Below are 16,547 nucleotides of genomic sequence, written 5' to 3' on the forward strand. Positions count from 1 at the left end.
ATTCCAGCCCTCTGTGTCTGAAAATACTGGATCTGATCTCTATTAACACTCATTACACATCCTCTAGTCTGGTAAATTGGACTTGAAAGTGAACAGATGAAATTAATACCAGCCTTACTGCCTATCACACAGGTCTGGCAATTCAGAAACAATACTAAGACAAAGAATTGTGTAAGCACTGTGTAGAAGTTAAGAATCATGTTGTTTATTCAGCTATTCTTCATACAAAAGCACAGACCAATTTTGATGTATTCTCAATTCAAGGAAATAGGGTGTGGAAAGGTGAGAAGAGGAAGAAAACTGCTTCGCATAGCTTAATACTGACCCATGCAAGTAGTAAGGACCAGCTTGGAATAGCTCCAAAGGCTAAAGCAACTCCCTTCCCAGTTTTGCTTGGCCAGATGGAAGATGAACATGTTTCAGGATTTCAAGCTGTGCTTTGGCTTGGAATTTAATGTGTTGCTCCATTTTTAGCTTTAAAAAAGCCCCAAAACTTACTGGCTTATTTGATTAAAATGTTTGGAGGATAACAAGATGTACCATACTGGGGAGACTGTGGGGTGAGAGGCAGGCAAGGGAGGGAGTGGGGGAAAAAATGCCATAAATAAAAAGGGAAAACAGTAAAATGAAAGAAATCTCAGAATCCGGTTGATGTCCATGGGAGCCCTTCCCCTCCACCCTTCAGTTTCTGTAGAGTTCTGTAGAGAACAATAAAGGGGCACTGGAGGACGAAACCACTACGGTTAAAAAAACTACTAAAGAAATTAATTTGCCTTGCTCTTTTCTTAGCAGGGTCACCAACAGAAGCTGTAATACAATAAAACAGAATACACTGTTAATAGGAGACACTGCTTTATCCTCAAGGAAATTTCTTTTGCAGTTGTCCTGAGTTTAATCTTACTGCCATGACATCTCTTATTCCTTTTACTAGCCCAGAACCAGGGTAGAGCTGAATAAGCTATCAATGGAAAGAATTAAAAAGTAGTCCTTTCAGTAAACTGAAAGTATGCACTAATAAAAAGAATACTGAAGTGTATAACCTGTTCTTTTCCCACTTCACAATACTGTTAGATTTTTAAGTCACACCACCTGTTTAGTGAAATAATGCTCAATGAAATACCAGTTGTAAGCAGGAAGACAGAGGCAATTTACAACTCATATAAGGTTTCCGTCCAGGCAGAGAAGAAAGAAACAGTAGAAGAGCTTAAGTTTGTAATGAGAACACTAAGATTTTTAAGCCTATAACCTTTCTAGTTCTAGAAAGGCTATAGAAGCTGAAAATATCCTTTCTTACCCCTATCTGTCCTAGATTTCCTTTGTGCTATCAATTTATTTGTTTAGTTTTGATTTAGAGATTCAGACCACTTTTTTTCCTCAAGTGTAAAATCGAAAATATTTACTAAAGGAGATTTCAACTCACCTGATGAAGATCGCTGCCCAAAACATATTCCTGGAAGTAACCTGGTGCAGCAGATGATGCTCTAATGGCCTGCCAGAGCTTATACTGACAGCCTCCAATATAATGGGACTTAACACCAGGAAAGTGGTTGTAGTTTCTAAACACAAATGCTTTCAGTGGTGTTCCTCTGTTTACAATGGTGCTTACTGCAGCTACCTAGTGATGAGGAGGAACAAAATTAGTTACATATGATGATAATATTAATATAAGAATGACAGCTTCCCACAATGCGAAATTGTATCTATACATTAAGAACATTTCTGGAATCTTACTAGGTTCATTATTTATTTACATTTTTATAAAGTCTATCTAAATTTTAAAAAGTTAAAGTAAAAAACAAACAAAAACCCCAATTCCCTAAAGAAAATGCTATTTTTAACCTGAAATAGTTTCCACTAGCTACTCTGTTTCTACAAATATCTACAATGTTTAAATAAAAACCTGCTGCCAACTATATGATTACAGAATATTTTGCTTTTAGGAACAGTATTTTATTCTCAGAAGTCTGTAATCAGCAATGCAACAATGCCATTAAATATGAATATCAGAACTGTCAATCAATTGCTTTCCCCCAAAAAATGATTACTTAATAACAAAACCTGAGTTAAAGAATTGCAGGAAGAATCTCCCCCCCCCCAAAAGAAATCAAAAACCCATCCAAAAACCCAAAGAATCAAATGTAAGTCTTTCAAGTTTTTTATAAGGACACTGAAATGTCAGTAACAGAAATCACAATAAGTATATCAAAGTGAAAGGCCAAAATGGTATTTCCATTAAAAACCAAAAAAAGTATGACAAAAAAAATGCATCTTACAGCTATAATCACGAGAGAAAGGTGCCTACAGTTATGAGTGTTAGAATATGCAAGACCTTTTAGAGTTGTTGCAGTCAGCCTGGCTGGCACTATCAGAAAAACACTCTTTAGCAGCCAAGTGGCTGCTCAGTTCTGTTTTGTTTACTATTTTACAGAGTAGTGTTTTCATGAAATTTACCCAAGAGCACAGCTGATGCTGTGATATCACTCTATGCATTTTCATTCTTCAGCTACTTAATTTAAATAATTTTATTCACAGTAGATTCATCCTTACAGAAAAGAAAACAAAAGAGTAACTTCTACGTGACAATGCAAAAGCAAAACACGTGCCTGGTTCATACTCAATCATTTGATGGAGGGAAAGTTTCCTGTTTTTGTCAAAAGGAAGGTTTAGTTCTAAGTACTACTAGAAGAAGAAAGAAAAATAACTTCAGGAAATTTAATAAAAAACCTATTAAACAGATGTTTGATTTTATTTTTGGCAATACCCATGTATTCTTCCACTTCATGATGCAGTCTAAGTTGCCAAGTGCTCAGCACCTTCAGGAAAAATCCATCTTGCCATGATTTTACAGCAGCAGAGCACGCAACTGCATGTTTTATTTTGATTTTGCTATACCTTGTAAAGAGTGCCACCACTGAGAGCACTACAAAGCAATTACTGGGAACAGCTAGTTTCAACTCTATTTATATTCACATTTTATTACTGAAGAACATGGAAGGAAGCCAAAGATCCCAGTTCAAAGATAACTTTCAAGTCAACATAGGATAGCTTCTCTCTCAGAAAGCAACATACCACACCAGCCTTTTCATGTCCTTGTTTTAGACATGGACTAGGAACGTAGTCAGTCAGGCACATGTTTCTATGTTTAGAAAAATGTGAAAATCTTCCATTTAACAGTAAAGCAATGAATATAGTGCTATGACACCAAAACACCTGTTAATTACAGATTGTTCTGAAATATGTCCTATTATATTTCTCTTCTTTCTTCACACCCTATCCTTCACCAAAAATAAAATACCCAGGCTTTCTCATCTTTCACTCTCGTGCTGCTGCTGTATCTAACACCCCTCCACTGACTTGGTGCCTTTTCTACCATACAGGAAGAGAAGAGATCTCTAGGCTTAAGAATGTGCCTGGAGAAAACTGGGTACTCCAAATAAAGTGAGAAGAAACCCTGTCCTCTCACAACACAGTAACACAGATCACAGATGACATGACAGGATCTCCAGACACTAGAATTCTTAAATGAAAAAAAAAAGCTTTACACAACCTCAAAATGTTGATCTAGTATTTCTATGCTTTCAAGGCTTTTAACATCTCTGAAATGTATTCCAACTTGAAGTATTAAAAATATGAGAAACTGATCCAAAAGTTTAAGAATCTAATTAATTTTTATCTTGTAAAAGCCCAGGTTATTGCAATGGAAGCCTGAAGAGCTAGCAACACTCGTGCTGTTTATCCAATATTCTTAAAGGGATAGAATTTACTCAGAACTCTTAACAGTATTTGTGAAATACACAATTAGTATTTACCTTAGAAAACTGTACTTACCTTTGGACATTTGGACTTTCTTGCAGTTTCAATCATAAGATTTGAGCCCATTTTTTCTCTACAAAAAAAGTGACAAAACTGAAAATGCTCCATCAGTTTAGCATTAAAAAGATGTACATTTTTAATCATTCTTATTTCTGCAACCTTTGCATTTAAAAGGAGTGCTTGAATTTCACTTTACTAATCAGATTTCTGCAGCTGACTTCAATGGACCAATATTTCAAACCTTCTATGCTGTTGGAAATAAATCTGAAGAGTGTTTGAGGTCTTGATTCAAGTTACTTCGTCACATATTTAACAATAATCATTAGGATTACTCAACTACTTAATTAGATTAAGCACTTTGCTACATTTAGGAATCAAAAACTCAACATCCTTATTAAGCAGTTTCATAGTAATGAAAATTACTCTTCTGCACTGTTACAAAAACAAAAGCTAAGGAGAGAAAGATGTCATTCCACATGATTCAAAGAAAGTTAAAACACCTACATGTAATCTTCCATAACAGTAATCCAATATGCATTTAATATCCCTTTTTGAGGAAAAAATTTTTCAGATGCATACATTTTTATAAATCACATGAATGGACAGCATTGTAATGTACCATCACATTAGCAGTAGGGTCAGTATTCCAATTGCTAACTAGAAGGTAGCCCTCCTGTATAATAGAGGAGACTGGAGTAAATTACCACACTAGCCAATAATCTCACCTCAGCATCTATTTCAGCTTCGATTTGCTTACAGTAAAGGTCTAAAACTCTTACAGAGTTGGTGGTCATCCATAATGATTCTAAAAACAGGCTGTCCTTTAAGCAAGTTTTCTTCCTCCCCTAGAACATAGCCCACCCAAACACTGGTGGTACATTTGCCTTATTCTGCAAAGACTGTTGTCAGTATTGCCACACTTTTAAAGCAGGGATATTCCATGTGTTGTTTTTATGAGATCATCCACCTACAGCTCACACCTGTTTTGATACTAGGTGGTAGCACTTCCACTGGTAAAAACAACACCTTTATCAACCTAGTCAGGTCAGAAGATAAAAGAAGCTTTACATGCTACAATAGCAGCAGTCCTCCATGCAGACAGTAGACTGTACTTGTAGCTAGGACAATTTACTGCTCCACTAGTGGATATCTGTGCTCGAAGGATGGCTGTGTACATGTTCTTGAGAGGGAAGAAGGAAGAAAAACAGCTTCCAGTCCTATGACTGAAAACACTTGCTGACACAATTCTTCTATCAGTAGCACTGTTTTATTTTATTTTTTTTCAATAAATGCATTCATTCCAGTCTCAGTCAGCAGCCAGGAGGGGAAAAGTGCCATCTGCACTCCCTAACTGATTACAGAAGGAGACGAAGGCACACAGAACCATGAAGTAAGAATAAAAGACATGAGACTGACAGAGGTGAGATATCAAAGACATCTGCTGATTTGCATCACTTTCATCTACTTCTGAAATATCTATATTAGCTATTTTTTCCCAAGCCCTGAATGCAAAGATTAAAAAAATGCATAAGCAATACCCACTGCTTAATTATAGGAACCATCAAACCGAATAACTATCTCCTCACATCTTGTTTTTTATGGAGGCCAGGAACTGATGCTTCAGAGTAGGTACAAGAAATCCCTTAAACTACTATGCAACTTTAGACATTAAGGTCTAAAGATAAAAGTTTAATATCACCTCCAAATTTATTTCAGTTCTCTTACTAGCATTAATACAGTAATTGCATATTATATAAATGTTTTTGTCAAGCCTCGCTGTTCAGTTATTTTAACTAAGTCACAGCAGAAGTAATTCCACAGTTTCTTCACATACTGCAGTAAAAAAAGAAAGTCTTCTAATTTTACTTTTATTGAATATTCCCTTGATCACAAAGAAAAGAGGAGACTGGTAATTCTCAAGATACCTTATTTATCTCAAATTACCACTTTATCATGAAAAAAAGCAAACAAGTTGAAGACTCCTAGTGCCTTTGTGTATGTTGTCTTTAGGTCACTGGCTACTTTTTAACAATCTTGCAACAGAAACATTTTCTAAAATGGGGTAACCGGGACTGTAAATAGTATTTTAAGTGAAACTGTATTACAAATTAATATAACGGCATCATAATATTTTCTGTATTTTCAGTCCCAACTGACAATCACCTTGTTTGACCACAAGAATACAGACATTTCATTAAACTGTCCATGACAGCACCCAAATCACTTTTGATATTAAAGCTACTTTAAATCCTGTAAGCATTTTACATTTTTCCACTCACAGGTTATTACTTTACACATAATTTCATTTCCCTATTTTTGCATTTATCTACTTTGCTTGTGTCTGTCTGTGCTTATGTCCTCTAGACGTGACCTACATAAGTCTCTTTCACAAACGTTGCTGTTTCATTGCTTCAAGTCACTAATATTGCAACACCTATTTCAGTAACGCTGTGAACAACATACTGCCAACAACATGCTTGAAGAAACATTCTAATGGGCTACAGCAACGGTGCAATCAAACACTTGAGAAAGAGCATTCAATGCGAAAGGCAAAATTGTACCTTTCACCCTCTTCTAACAACAACAGTAGTACCAGGAAACTATTACATCCTTACCAAACCTACAGGAGAGACTTTTATAGCACATGCTGGTACAGAATGTGCTGCCCATCCACTTGCTAGAAAACAGTGTTCAATTTGCAAAACAAATACTGGTTTGAAGTATTATTACTTGCATTCCCAAACACATACATTATCCATTTTCCTACCAAAAGAGAACATGTAGCTTTTATCCTACGCTCCATAAAGTGATTGAGTGCTTCTCAATTCCAGTATTTTAGCTAGCTTGTGAAAACCCCTAGCTGCTCACCAAATTTCTCCAGTAGTTTCTTCAGACATATGCAAGAAAAAAATCGTATATGCAAACAACAGTCAAAAGAAAACAGAAAAGTTGGAACTATAAGCCAGGTTCTTCTTACAAATGCAATTCAATACAGCACTACGTAAGACTGATATGTGGTAAGTATAATTTTCTGCACAATGTAACTGATTAAAACCAGTCCTCAAACTGCAACTCGAGAAATATATAAGAAAAGTTAAAACAGACAAATACATAAGACTTAAAAGCAATTCCCTATAGCACTCTGAATAAAAAGTCAGTTAACTAAAATTAGTTGCCATTTTCTGAAATGGAATTTATAACATACCTCATGAATGCATGGAACATTAGCCTAATGTAACATCAGCTTAATTATTTTCAGCGGGAATACTTTCTGTCAAAAAATATAACCACTGATACCATGGTATGGCTAAACATATATTGCATGCCTGTATATTGTCAATGGATATTCTCTATTTCAAGGAAGGGAGACAAGCTAGCATTTAAGCAACAAAAACCCACCCAGCACAAGTAAGGCTTTTAAATTTAAAACAAAACATAGAGAGCAGTTTCCTCACACTATGACTGAAAGTTAGACCTCTCCTTCACTTGGTGTAAAGAGATGCTATACAGCCTTTTAATTCCCTTTCTTAGTTCCAGGCTCCCACACCACAAGGAAGCCTCCAGGAATCCCTTCAATAAAATGTTGGGTAGGCATAGAATCTCCCTTCAACACTGCAAAATTAGGTCAACAAGAAGTCATTTGTTGATCAGCACATTTAATTTTTAATTCAGTCTATAGATAGTATATTAATTGCCTGGCTTCTGTCTATTGCACTGGAATTCTTCACCTAATGTGCTACAGCTGCAAAAAAAAAATAGCATTTTAATTAAAAGCATGTAAAATACTTTCATATGAGGTTATCGTGATTTTCACAAGACTTCTTTTAGTTGAGCGGGGGGGAAAGACGAAAGGCAGAGAAAAATCTCATTTCTAAAAAAAAGATTTCCAGATACCTGAAAAGTTCATGATATTAATTTGATAAACATATTTATTTCTAAAAACATGCAAGAGCACAGAGAAGTGGTGCTTCAAAGATGTGATATGCTTAAAACTCAAACAGCACAGGTATTCCCACAAAAAGTCTAGAAAAAAACCTCTTTCAATCTCATAAAACACACTAATCATGTTCCCAAAGGAACTTATTATTTATCAGAAGGAACCTTTTACCTTTTTACATTTTCTCTCAGAAAAGGCTGTTTCAGTTCTTTCAGTGGTAGTGCCAGCTTATGTTGGTTGGGAGACTATGATACTAGTTTGCTAAAAATTATAAACAATTGAACTATCAATACCAATACAGATGAGTAAAACACATAATACAGTACTTCCTTACAGTGACTTTTCCTGTGTAGCCATTAATGCATGTGTATACATTTCTAAGAACAAATACCATTTAATGGGCAACTCTGACACTGAGGACATTTTTTCATTGTGATCCTTACAGCTCATTTCCCTTTTCAAAGAAAGGGACAATGGGCAAACCCCCAACATTAAAAATCCCTACTAGAGCACATAATTTCATTTCTCACCAATCTCCTATAAGAAAAAAGGCACAGCAGGTGGCTAGTAAATTTTGCAGCAAATCTGCAATGAGTCAGATCAAACAGAGCTGGCAAGCATACAGGAATATAATCAGAAATCAGTGCATTAAAGCTTACTTTATTCCCCAGAAACAGAAACCATTACGTTAAAGGCTTTCAGTGTTTTGGTAAATATGAAAGCAGCTATTTCAAAAGAATTAGAGTATATGCTACTCCTTTCTAATTGTTTTAAGAATTTTCATTACCAGTGAAGCAATAACAAAACCAAATGCACTCAGGCACTACATTAATTATTTTTCACCCGATCATTATTTACTTACTTGAGCATTTTTTCCCATATATCACTGTCATAAAAGGCGTGGCTCCAACCCATTTTGACTGTTCCAACAATGACATTCTGCTTAAAAACATCTGATCCTAATTTGTGGTACAGTTCTTCACAATCATCCAGAGGGATATGGAACAACCCCAACATAAAAGCTAATATAGCTCCTGAAAAACAAATATTTTGCAATATAAAATGTAGCCTGAAGTGAGATTACAAAGATGGATTACAGTTAATGTAGGTCATAGGTTAGCAGAGTATCTGTCTGGAAATAGGAAGACCAATTTACATTTATATCGCTAAATTTCTGTTCAGACATCACAGACCACGTTTTAAAGGGACATATATAAGATAGAAACAGTCTACTTTCAAAACCTGAAATATGAGAAGTTGAAAAGTGACATTATTTCATTTTGCAGATTTCATCCCTGCAAACAAGTACAGGGCAGAAAACAAATTAAATCCACTGCTTTACTTGGAAAGAGAAATAAGTAAGAGAAATCTATGTTGTGATATTAGAAACATATTTGGAGCATTACTTGCTATTTTGAAAACTCTTAAGTCAGTAGAGAAAAATTCTCAGAAAATTCTTTAAAAATAAGGGAGTTTTGAGTAGTTAGGATTTGGTTGCAATCATTTACAGTTAGTCTCATGCATGCTGCCATCTAGTGTATGCCTAACAAAAACCTAGCCTTATAGGAGAAAAAACAACAGCATCTAAAAAGCATGGCTGTTGAATACCAATAAAGACTGCGGAGAAATACAATTAACGCATTATACAATTCTTAGATATAATAAACTGAAAGGGACACATATAAGCTTTAAATCTAATTGTGCAATACTGTGAGAGCATGTAATTAAGCGTTAGGAATAGTTAGGACACATGATTTTTTCAATTTGCAAATAAATGCAATAGGTTTGAATAAAATTATTTCTAAAAGGTGCAAACGTTTTAAACAGAGTAAGAGTACAACACATGTGCAGAACAAACTACATGCAGGAATTACAGATGGCTTTAAAGGAAACGTGACTTCCAAGCCCCTCGCTCTCACAAACCCCACCACCCTGATAGCTGAGCATCAGTGCATTGATGGTCTCAGTTTCTTAAAAAGTAGCACAAACGCTTAAGGAAACTTGGGCCTCTTTGACACTAAGTTTCATCAAGAGAAACTTAATTGCCAAATCACCAAATGCCTGTATTCTAACACCTAGCAGCAGAGAAATACCATTTTCCCACATCATGCAAATCCTCTGCTATCTTGTTTTCCTCTAAACTCTCCAGCATCACTTCTACATTACCACACATTTGCTATTTTGGTGAGCAGTTTCCAAGGTTTCAGGGCCTATTACAGCATCATCGCAGTGACCTTTCTCTGTGACTGCTGCATTGAAATGCTCTGGCCCCCAGTGAAGACAAGTACACGAAAGCTAACTACAAAGACAGACTCTGTGATGCTGAATTCACAGAAAACTGATTATTTCTAAACCTCAAAGGCAAATGATATTAAGAAATACAGAAAGCACAGCAGAAAAGAGAAGTGCAATGCACAAGAGGCATCCTTTCTTATCATTTAACACATCACTCCTGTAAAGCACAATTCATCCAGGTTCACTGGCATATGTACTGTCAACACAAACAGAACTGCTAGTACATGCTGACAGATGTGCATAACCTCTCCCAGCCACGTCTTGTCATCTATTATTGTGAGCTGGACTACTGCAGACAAAAGCTTGATAGTATAAACAACATTTAAAAGAATATGTTAAGTACTTAGTAGCAGTTACAAAAGCAAAAATTTGGGGAAGAATTAAAAATAAAGTTAGTTCTAGTGAGAGTAGTGGGATCAAATTAAGAACACTAGGCCTCTCTATCCAAGATAAAATGTCTTTGTTATGATTGAAGAAATCGGCGAAGTATTTTGCAGGGAAACTATCTTCCAAGGAAACAACCACTTACTGCTAAATTAACTAACGAAGGATTTCTTTGCAAGATTATTTAAACTGTAAAACAGGGAACTATATTGTGCCTACTAACAAATTCTGTCTGGTAGACCTAAACATTCTCCTTTACTACTGAGTCTATTAAGCAAATCTCTGGAAACACAAACATTTTCTCTTGTCATGGTCATCTGTGTTTAATATAATTTCTGAATTAAACTGTATAGAATATAAGTATAGTGCAAAAAACTTGAATAATGTTGAATGATTTTCTAAAGGAAACTGAGCTATTGAACTACAGCATATACCTTATGTTAGAAATCAGCATTGCGTGGCTAATGGTCTAGCACCATTTCTGAAGGAGACGACTATCCTTTAAAGAGAAACTTATGCTTTAGTTTCTTACTTTCTAGGGAGGAGTAACTTAACTCTGAGTCACAAGAGTAATTAAGTCTGGGAGGGACCTGTAGAGGTCATCTAGTCCAGCCTCTGTTCAAACAGGTTCAATTAGAATAGGTTACTTGGGACTTGTTCAGCCAAGTTTTGAATATCTCCATGGATGGAGATTCCCCAGCCTGTGCAGGCAATTCCTTCCAGTGTCTGACCATCTCTGCAAGAAAAACAAGATTCTGTAACCTAATTATAACTTCCCATACTACAGCTTGTCCGTTGGCTTTTCTCCTATCACTGTGCACCTTCAAGATGACTCTAGCTCCATCTTTATTTTTTCTCATTAACTGAAACAGCAAAAAGGCCTCACTTTAGCCTGCTCTTCTCAAGGCTGAACAAACCCAGTTTTTGCACTCTCTCCCTTACATGTCATGAGATCCAGTCACCTGATTATCTACTTGACCTCTGCCAGACTCACTCAGTATGTACAAGAACACACCCCACAAATTCAGGGTTTACAGAGAAGCCCCAAACTAGACATTTATAGCCAAACAGAGACCCTTCATCTGTCAGGTATGTTCTTGTCCATGCAAGCCAGTGTGGTCGGCTTTCTGTGCTCAAGGGTACACTGATGATTCATGTCCAGCTCGTACCAATCAAGACCAGGTCTTTTTCTTTAAAGCTGGTTTCTAGATGGAGGGCTTTGTATTTAGCTTTACTGAACTTGTCAAACCTGTACAGGCCAATCTGAACAGGGGTACCACTATACTGACCACTTCCTCTAAATTAAATCATCCAAGATCTTGCTACAGGCACACTCTGTCCTGCTGTGCAGGTCATTAACAAAGATGGGAAGCATTACTGACTCAATATGAGTTCCTGAGGGGCATTACCTTAGTTGTCTGTGAAGTCCCATAAATATCTAAGATAACTGTATCTGTGTGCAAAGTGAAGATTTCACATTAATTGAAAACAATGACAAATCAGTTTGAAGTCACAACTATCATAAACCACCCGAAGTTCTTATATAGAAAAAAAAAGACAGGCTTTAGAAATCACACCTATGCTTTCCCAGCTTACCCTCTAAGTCAGAAACTGTAAAACCTACATTTAATTCTCAGATGTTCTTTTACTATATTCACAGCAAAATTCCAAATTGTGGCTTAATAATTACCTGTGCTTACACCACAGATGTAGTCAAAAAGTTGATGAACTGGCTTTCCAGTTAGTTCTTCTAGTTTCCGTAGAGTCTGAAGTGCAACTAAGCCCCTGAAACACAAAAATCCCCCTCACATGAAATGGCAGTTTTATCTTACACAGTCATAATTAACTAAAGGTGGTCTTGGAGCTAATTATAATTCAATAACTACAACAGTAAGAATACTGAATAATTCGGGGAATAAAAGAGTAGCAGAACACAATTAAAATAGAATGATGAATACTAAATATAAATTACATACTCAGACATATCAAAAATAGTACTCAACAGCTTCAGCCATATTGGTTTGTAGTAAAGGCTTGGGGATGATCATTCTGTGGATGTAGACTCGAGATTTTAGCTGCATCCACACCACACAGCACTTTAAGTTTGGTCTTAACAGGGCTGTACAATGCCCCTTGGGGTACAGTATTTTTCTGTGTGGGGTTTGTATGACCCCAATTCAATGTGTCTGAAATAATGGGAGAGATGCGTTACAGACCACAGACTTGTGCTTCTGGCATGCAAGCGTGCTAACTCAGTTGGGATAGAGCAAGATAATTGTGTATGGCAAAACAAGCACCAAACAGAGCACCGGTCAAGTACCAATCCATACAAAAACAATATCCATGTAACACAAATGTAAATCATGAACTGCCTCTTTGGGCATACATTTATCAAAGAGAAACTGAAATTTTATTTCTAATTACAGTACAAAAAAGGCTACAGAAGTTTTACCTTGTTCCTCCTCCATCAATGGTGAGGACTCTAATTCCCCAGCCTTTCACAGGGTCGGTATATCCAATTAAAGCTAAAGTTTCTCTAACAGCAGCCTGAAGACTTTCATCATTAGCCTGTCTCAGTCGCAGCAGGCATGGGATTACTTTTTCCTATTGATGAATACAAAGGTATTTCATTCCAACCATATGTTTATAGCAAAAGAATCCGTGCTTAAATTTACTAGTTTGGCATTTAAGTATAGAAGTAATATTAGTTAAACTTGAAGGAAAACTTCTTCAAAACTGTATTTACCTATCTTTCTCTCTCTAAAAATGGAAATAAAGGATGGCAATATTATGTTGTACACACCTCATTGCTAAAAGTAACTACCTATCAAAATTCAGCAATCAAGGTGAAACGCAAATCTTTCGAATAGCTAGAAAAGCTACATTCACCAGGAATTAAGTTTAATTGGCCTAATGTCACATTAGCCAAATATAGATTTGAGTATGTAGCATATCAAGTATACGTAAAAGCCCAGATTTTGCTTAAAAAGTATCACATTGTTTCAAAACAAGAAATGCCTTCTAAGTACACTAATAACAAATATTAAAATTCTTCCTCACATGGAGTACTTTTTAAATGTACATTACTACAAATATATAGAGCATTACAATCAAAATGGGAAGAGTGGATATACTCTTTCATAATAAAGTAAGTCACATATATTTATGTGGACTCCTGACCTGTACCCTGCCCAAATGATTCATCTGGCCTGCACTCCACTCCCAAAGGTTGCTTTCTCAGAAATTCTACAATCTATGTCACACATTTATCACATCTTGTGGAAAAAGGCATAAGGCTGACAAATGTTGTGATTGAGCTAGTACTTCTCGAATAGTCTACCACCCACCTCCTGTCCCCTCACTGCAGGGAAGAAAATGAGTAGGACTAGATTAGATGCACTTATTTGATGGTTACACTTCACTCTTGCCTTCTCTCTTTGAAGGAAGCATGTAAACAAGCATAGAAAGTACTGTGCATGTGCAGATCAACTGTACAGCACATTCCCATCTGGTCAACTGCCACAGAGGACACAGCGTACGACCTTCCCCTACCATTAGAAAAAGCTATACCACCTCCCCACATGACCATGTCGTAGGCTTCTAAATTAAACATGGCAATCTTAGGAGCCTTTAGCTAAACTGCTGATAGTTTGGACACGAATCTGCTTGAACCAGCTAAAGAGTTACAAAAAGAGACATTCAAGTTGTAATCTTTACAAATAAGACTAGTCCACAGAAGCAAATAACAAGGTTTTATGTTATTCTATATCAATCATCTGTCAGATATTTAATTTTTATCCAAGCATAAGGACTATTTGCACCTTAATTGCAACTCCTCTGCTCTCTGGAAATTCCAGAAGATGATAGGTCAGTTCTTCAACCCTGCTGATACAGACTCTTCGATTAGTGGATCTTCGTAGGGCTTGAACTAAAGCTCGAGTCCTGTTATCAATACTCACTCTTGCAATAATCTAAAAAAGATAAACAGATAATATAAAACTACTCTAAGAAATGTGTCAAATTATGTCAACACCAATTCCAATGTGTTATTTTAAGATTTCTCAGAAGGAATGAACAGAATGTTGTACTAGAGACCTGCTACACGTTCCAAGTAAGCATTGCTTAAACTGGAAACAGACAACCTTTTGATTCTCAACTAGGAAACTAAATAAAGTCAGCTCACAGCAAGAATACACCAAACAAACGTGTCAGCATGTACTCAGGTGTATTTTCAGGGCAACTCTGAAATCATGGTATTTGAACCATAAACAAACCATGAACTGTGAAATTACTATAACTACAAAAAACCCCCACAATTCGATCTGTCTGTATTTATGGAGTCTCTCTACGTATACACGAACTAAATATATGTATATACCACACACACGTACACACACGTGTGTATATTTATATATATACAGACATGCTTTATATATAAACTTACATATACATATGTGTACTTCTATAAAAAGTATATACGTATTTTTATACATGTATACAGATGTATATATACCTATTTTTAAGTACATATATGTATTTGTAAGTTTATATATAGTATGCATATATATGAAAATTTATACAGTTTTACACATACACTTATTTATCAAAGTACATAGAATAAATCATAGAACAGTTTGGGTTGGAAGGGGCCTTAAACACCCTCTAGTTCCAACCTCCCTGCCATGGACAGGGACACCACATATGTACTTATATGTAGGTATGCATATGAATAAAAGTATGTGCACATATGTAAGTACAGACACAGGTATATACTTATTTACGTAAGCATGTATGTATATGTATGGTTCCATATAGGTATATACACTAGTGCAGTGTATATATACACTTGTATAAAATATACATAGAAATAATACATAAATAATTAACACTAAACAAAGACTTGCCTTTTCCCTCTGAAGAGACAGATGCTTTTCCCTCTCTTCTGCAGTCTTGGCCTCTTTTGATTTCTCCTCATCAGTCTTCTCAGACACTTCTTGTTCTGGCTGTTTACTCTTTTCTGGTGAAACAACTTTTGATTCAGATCTTAACTTGGGAACCAGCCCCCCAATATAGCTGTCTACAAAAGCTTGTACGCTGTTACTGGGATACGAAAGAAAGTTTGCAATACTTTTTTTAGTGGAAACTGGAAGGGCAGTATTTGTCTTTTCAGCACCCAGAGTCTCTGCTTCAGGAGCTAAAGTAGCTGCTGAATCCACTGTCTTTTTTTCACTCGTTACAGTATATTCTGATGAATCAAGGTTATTCCTCTCTTCACTTTTAGAGTCCTGTAATGAAGCATTCCTTTTTTTCTCTTGTTCCATAACAGAATTACCAAAGTAGGAGTTGATATGATCAGCTACAAAGTTATAAGTCTCTCCAAAATTTGTAGAAAAGTAGCTTATATGAAAAAGGTGGTTTTTAGTAGATGCTGAAACTTCTGGAGTATCTTGACAAGTACCACTTGAACTTACTAACACAGATTCCACGCTTTCACTTGCACAAGTGGATTTCTTTGCAGCTGGGCCTCTGTTGCAATCCTCCCGAGTTCTGGCATCTGTGACTTTTTTATCATTGCCTAGATCTGCATTGATGTTATTTACATCTGCACTGCTTTTATTTGCTTTTCCCAAAGTACCCGAGTGTGACTTTAGTCGAGCTATTCGTGACACCAGTTCACTGTGAGTGCCAGACACAGCCTTTGAAACAGATTCTATAGTATTCTTAATTCGTGACATGCGAATGCTCACCTTTGTAAGTCCTTTGGAAGAAGTCAGAAGTTTAGAAATTCTACAGTATAAAAACTCATGACTGTAAATATATTTGCTATACCAAAATGTTCTGCTTCTGGCCCATTTACACCGAGGTTCGCTTGTATGCAAAACTCTCAGGTGTGTGGCATGATTTATCCTCCAGCAGACTTTAGGTCTATACAAACACAGATATTTGTTTCTTTGCTTCCACCAAAGATTTTTTGGGTTAATAAAAAAGACCAAATATGCGTCCAAAGATAATTGAACTGTCATTACTTATAAATAATTACACCTTTTCTATGTTGCTTTCTACTTGACTCCAGAAAATATATTTCAATAAATAAGTCTCATATTGTAGTGTTATCTGA

The 16,547-nt window shown here is 36.1% G+C and overlaps 1 protein-coding gene across 2 annotated transcripts in view; it reads right to left on the bottom strand.

The window, feature by feature from the left end:
* Positions 1-16,547, bottom strand: part of PNPLA8 (patatin like phospholipase domain containing 8) — a 36,774-nt gene that overhangs the window by 19,134 nt on the left and 1,093 nt on the right. For both annotated transcript variants that reach the window (XM_027682292.1, XM_027682293.1), the window contains exons 2-8: positions 15,334-16,543; positions 14,251-14,400; positions 12,882-13,033; positions 12,120-12,214; positions 8,613-8,784; positions 3,829-3,886; positions 1,421-1,615 (exon numbers count right to left, since the gene is read on the bottom strand). In XM_027682292.1, coding sequence (XP_027538093.1) covers positions 1,421-1,615; positions 3,829-3,886; positions 8,613-8,784; positions 12,120-12,214; positions 12,882-13,033; positions 14,251-14,400; positions 15,334-16,452 — 1,941 coding nt within the window. In that variant the 5' untranslated portion in view covers positions 16,453-16,543. The remainder of the gene's footprint in view (positions 1-1,420; positions 1,616-3,828; positions 3,887-8,612; positions 8,785-12,119; positions 12,215-12,881; positions 13,034-14,250; positions 14,401-15,333; positions 16,544-16,547) is intronic.

Source organism: Neopelma chrysocephalum, unplaced genomic scaffold (assembly GCF_003984885.1).
Source record: "Neopelma chrysocephalum unplaced genomic scaffold, ASM398488v2 Primary Assembly neopelma1_62, whole genome shotgun sequence".
NCBI lineage: Eukaryota > Metazoa > Chordata > Aves > Passeriformes > Pipridae > Neopelma > Neopelma chrysocephalum.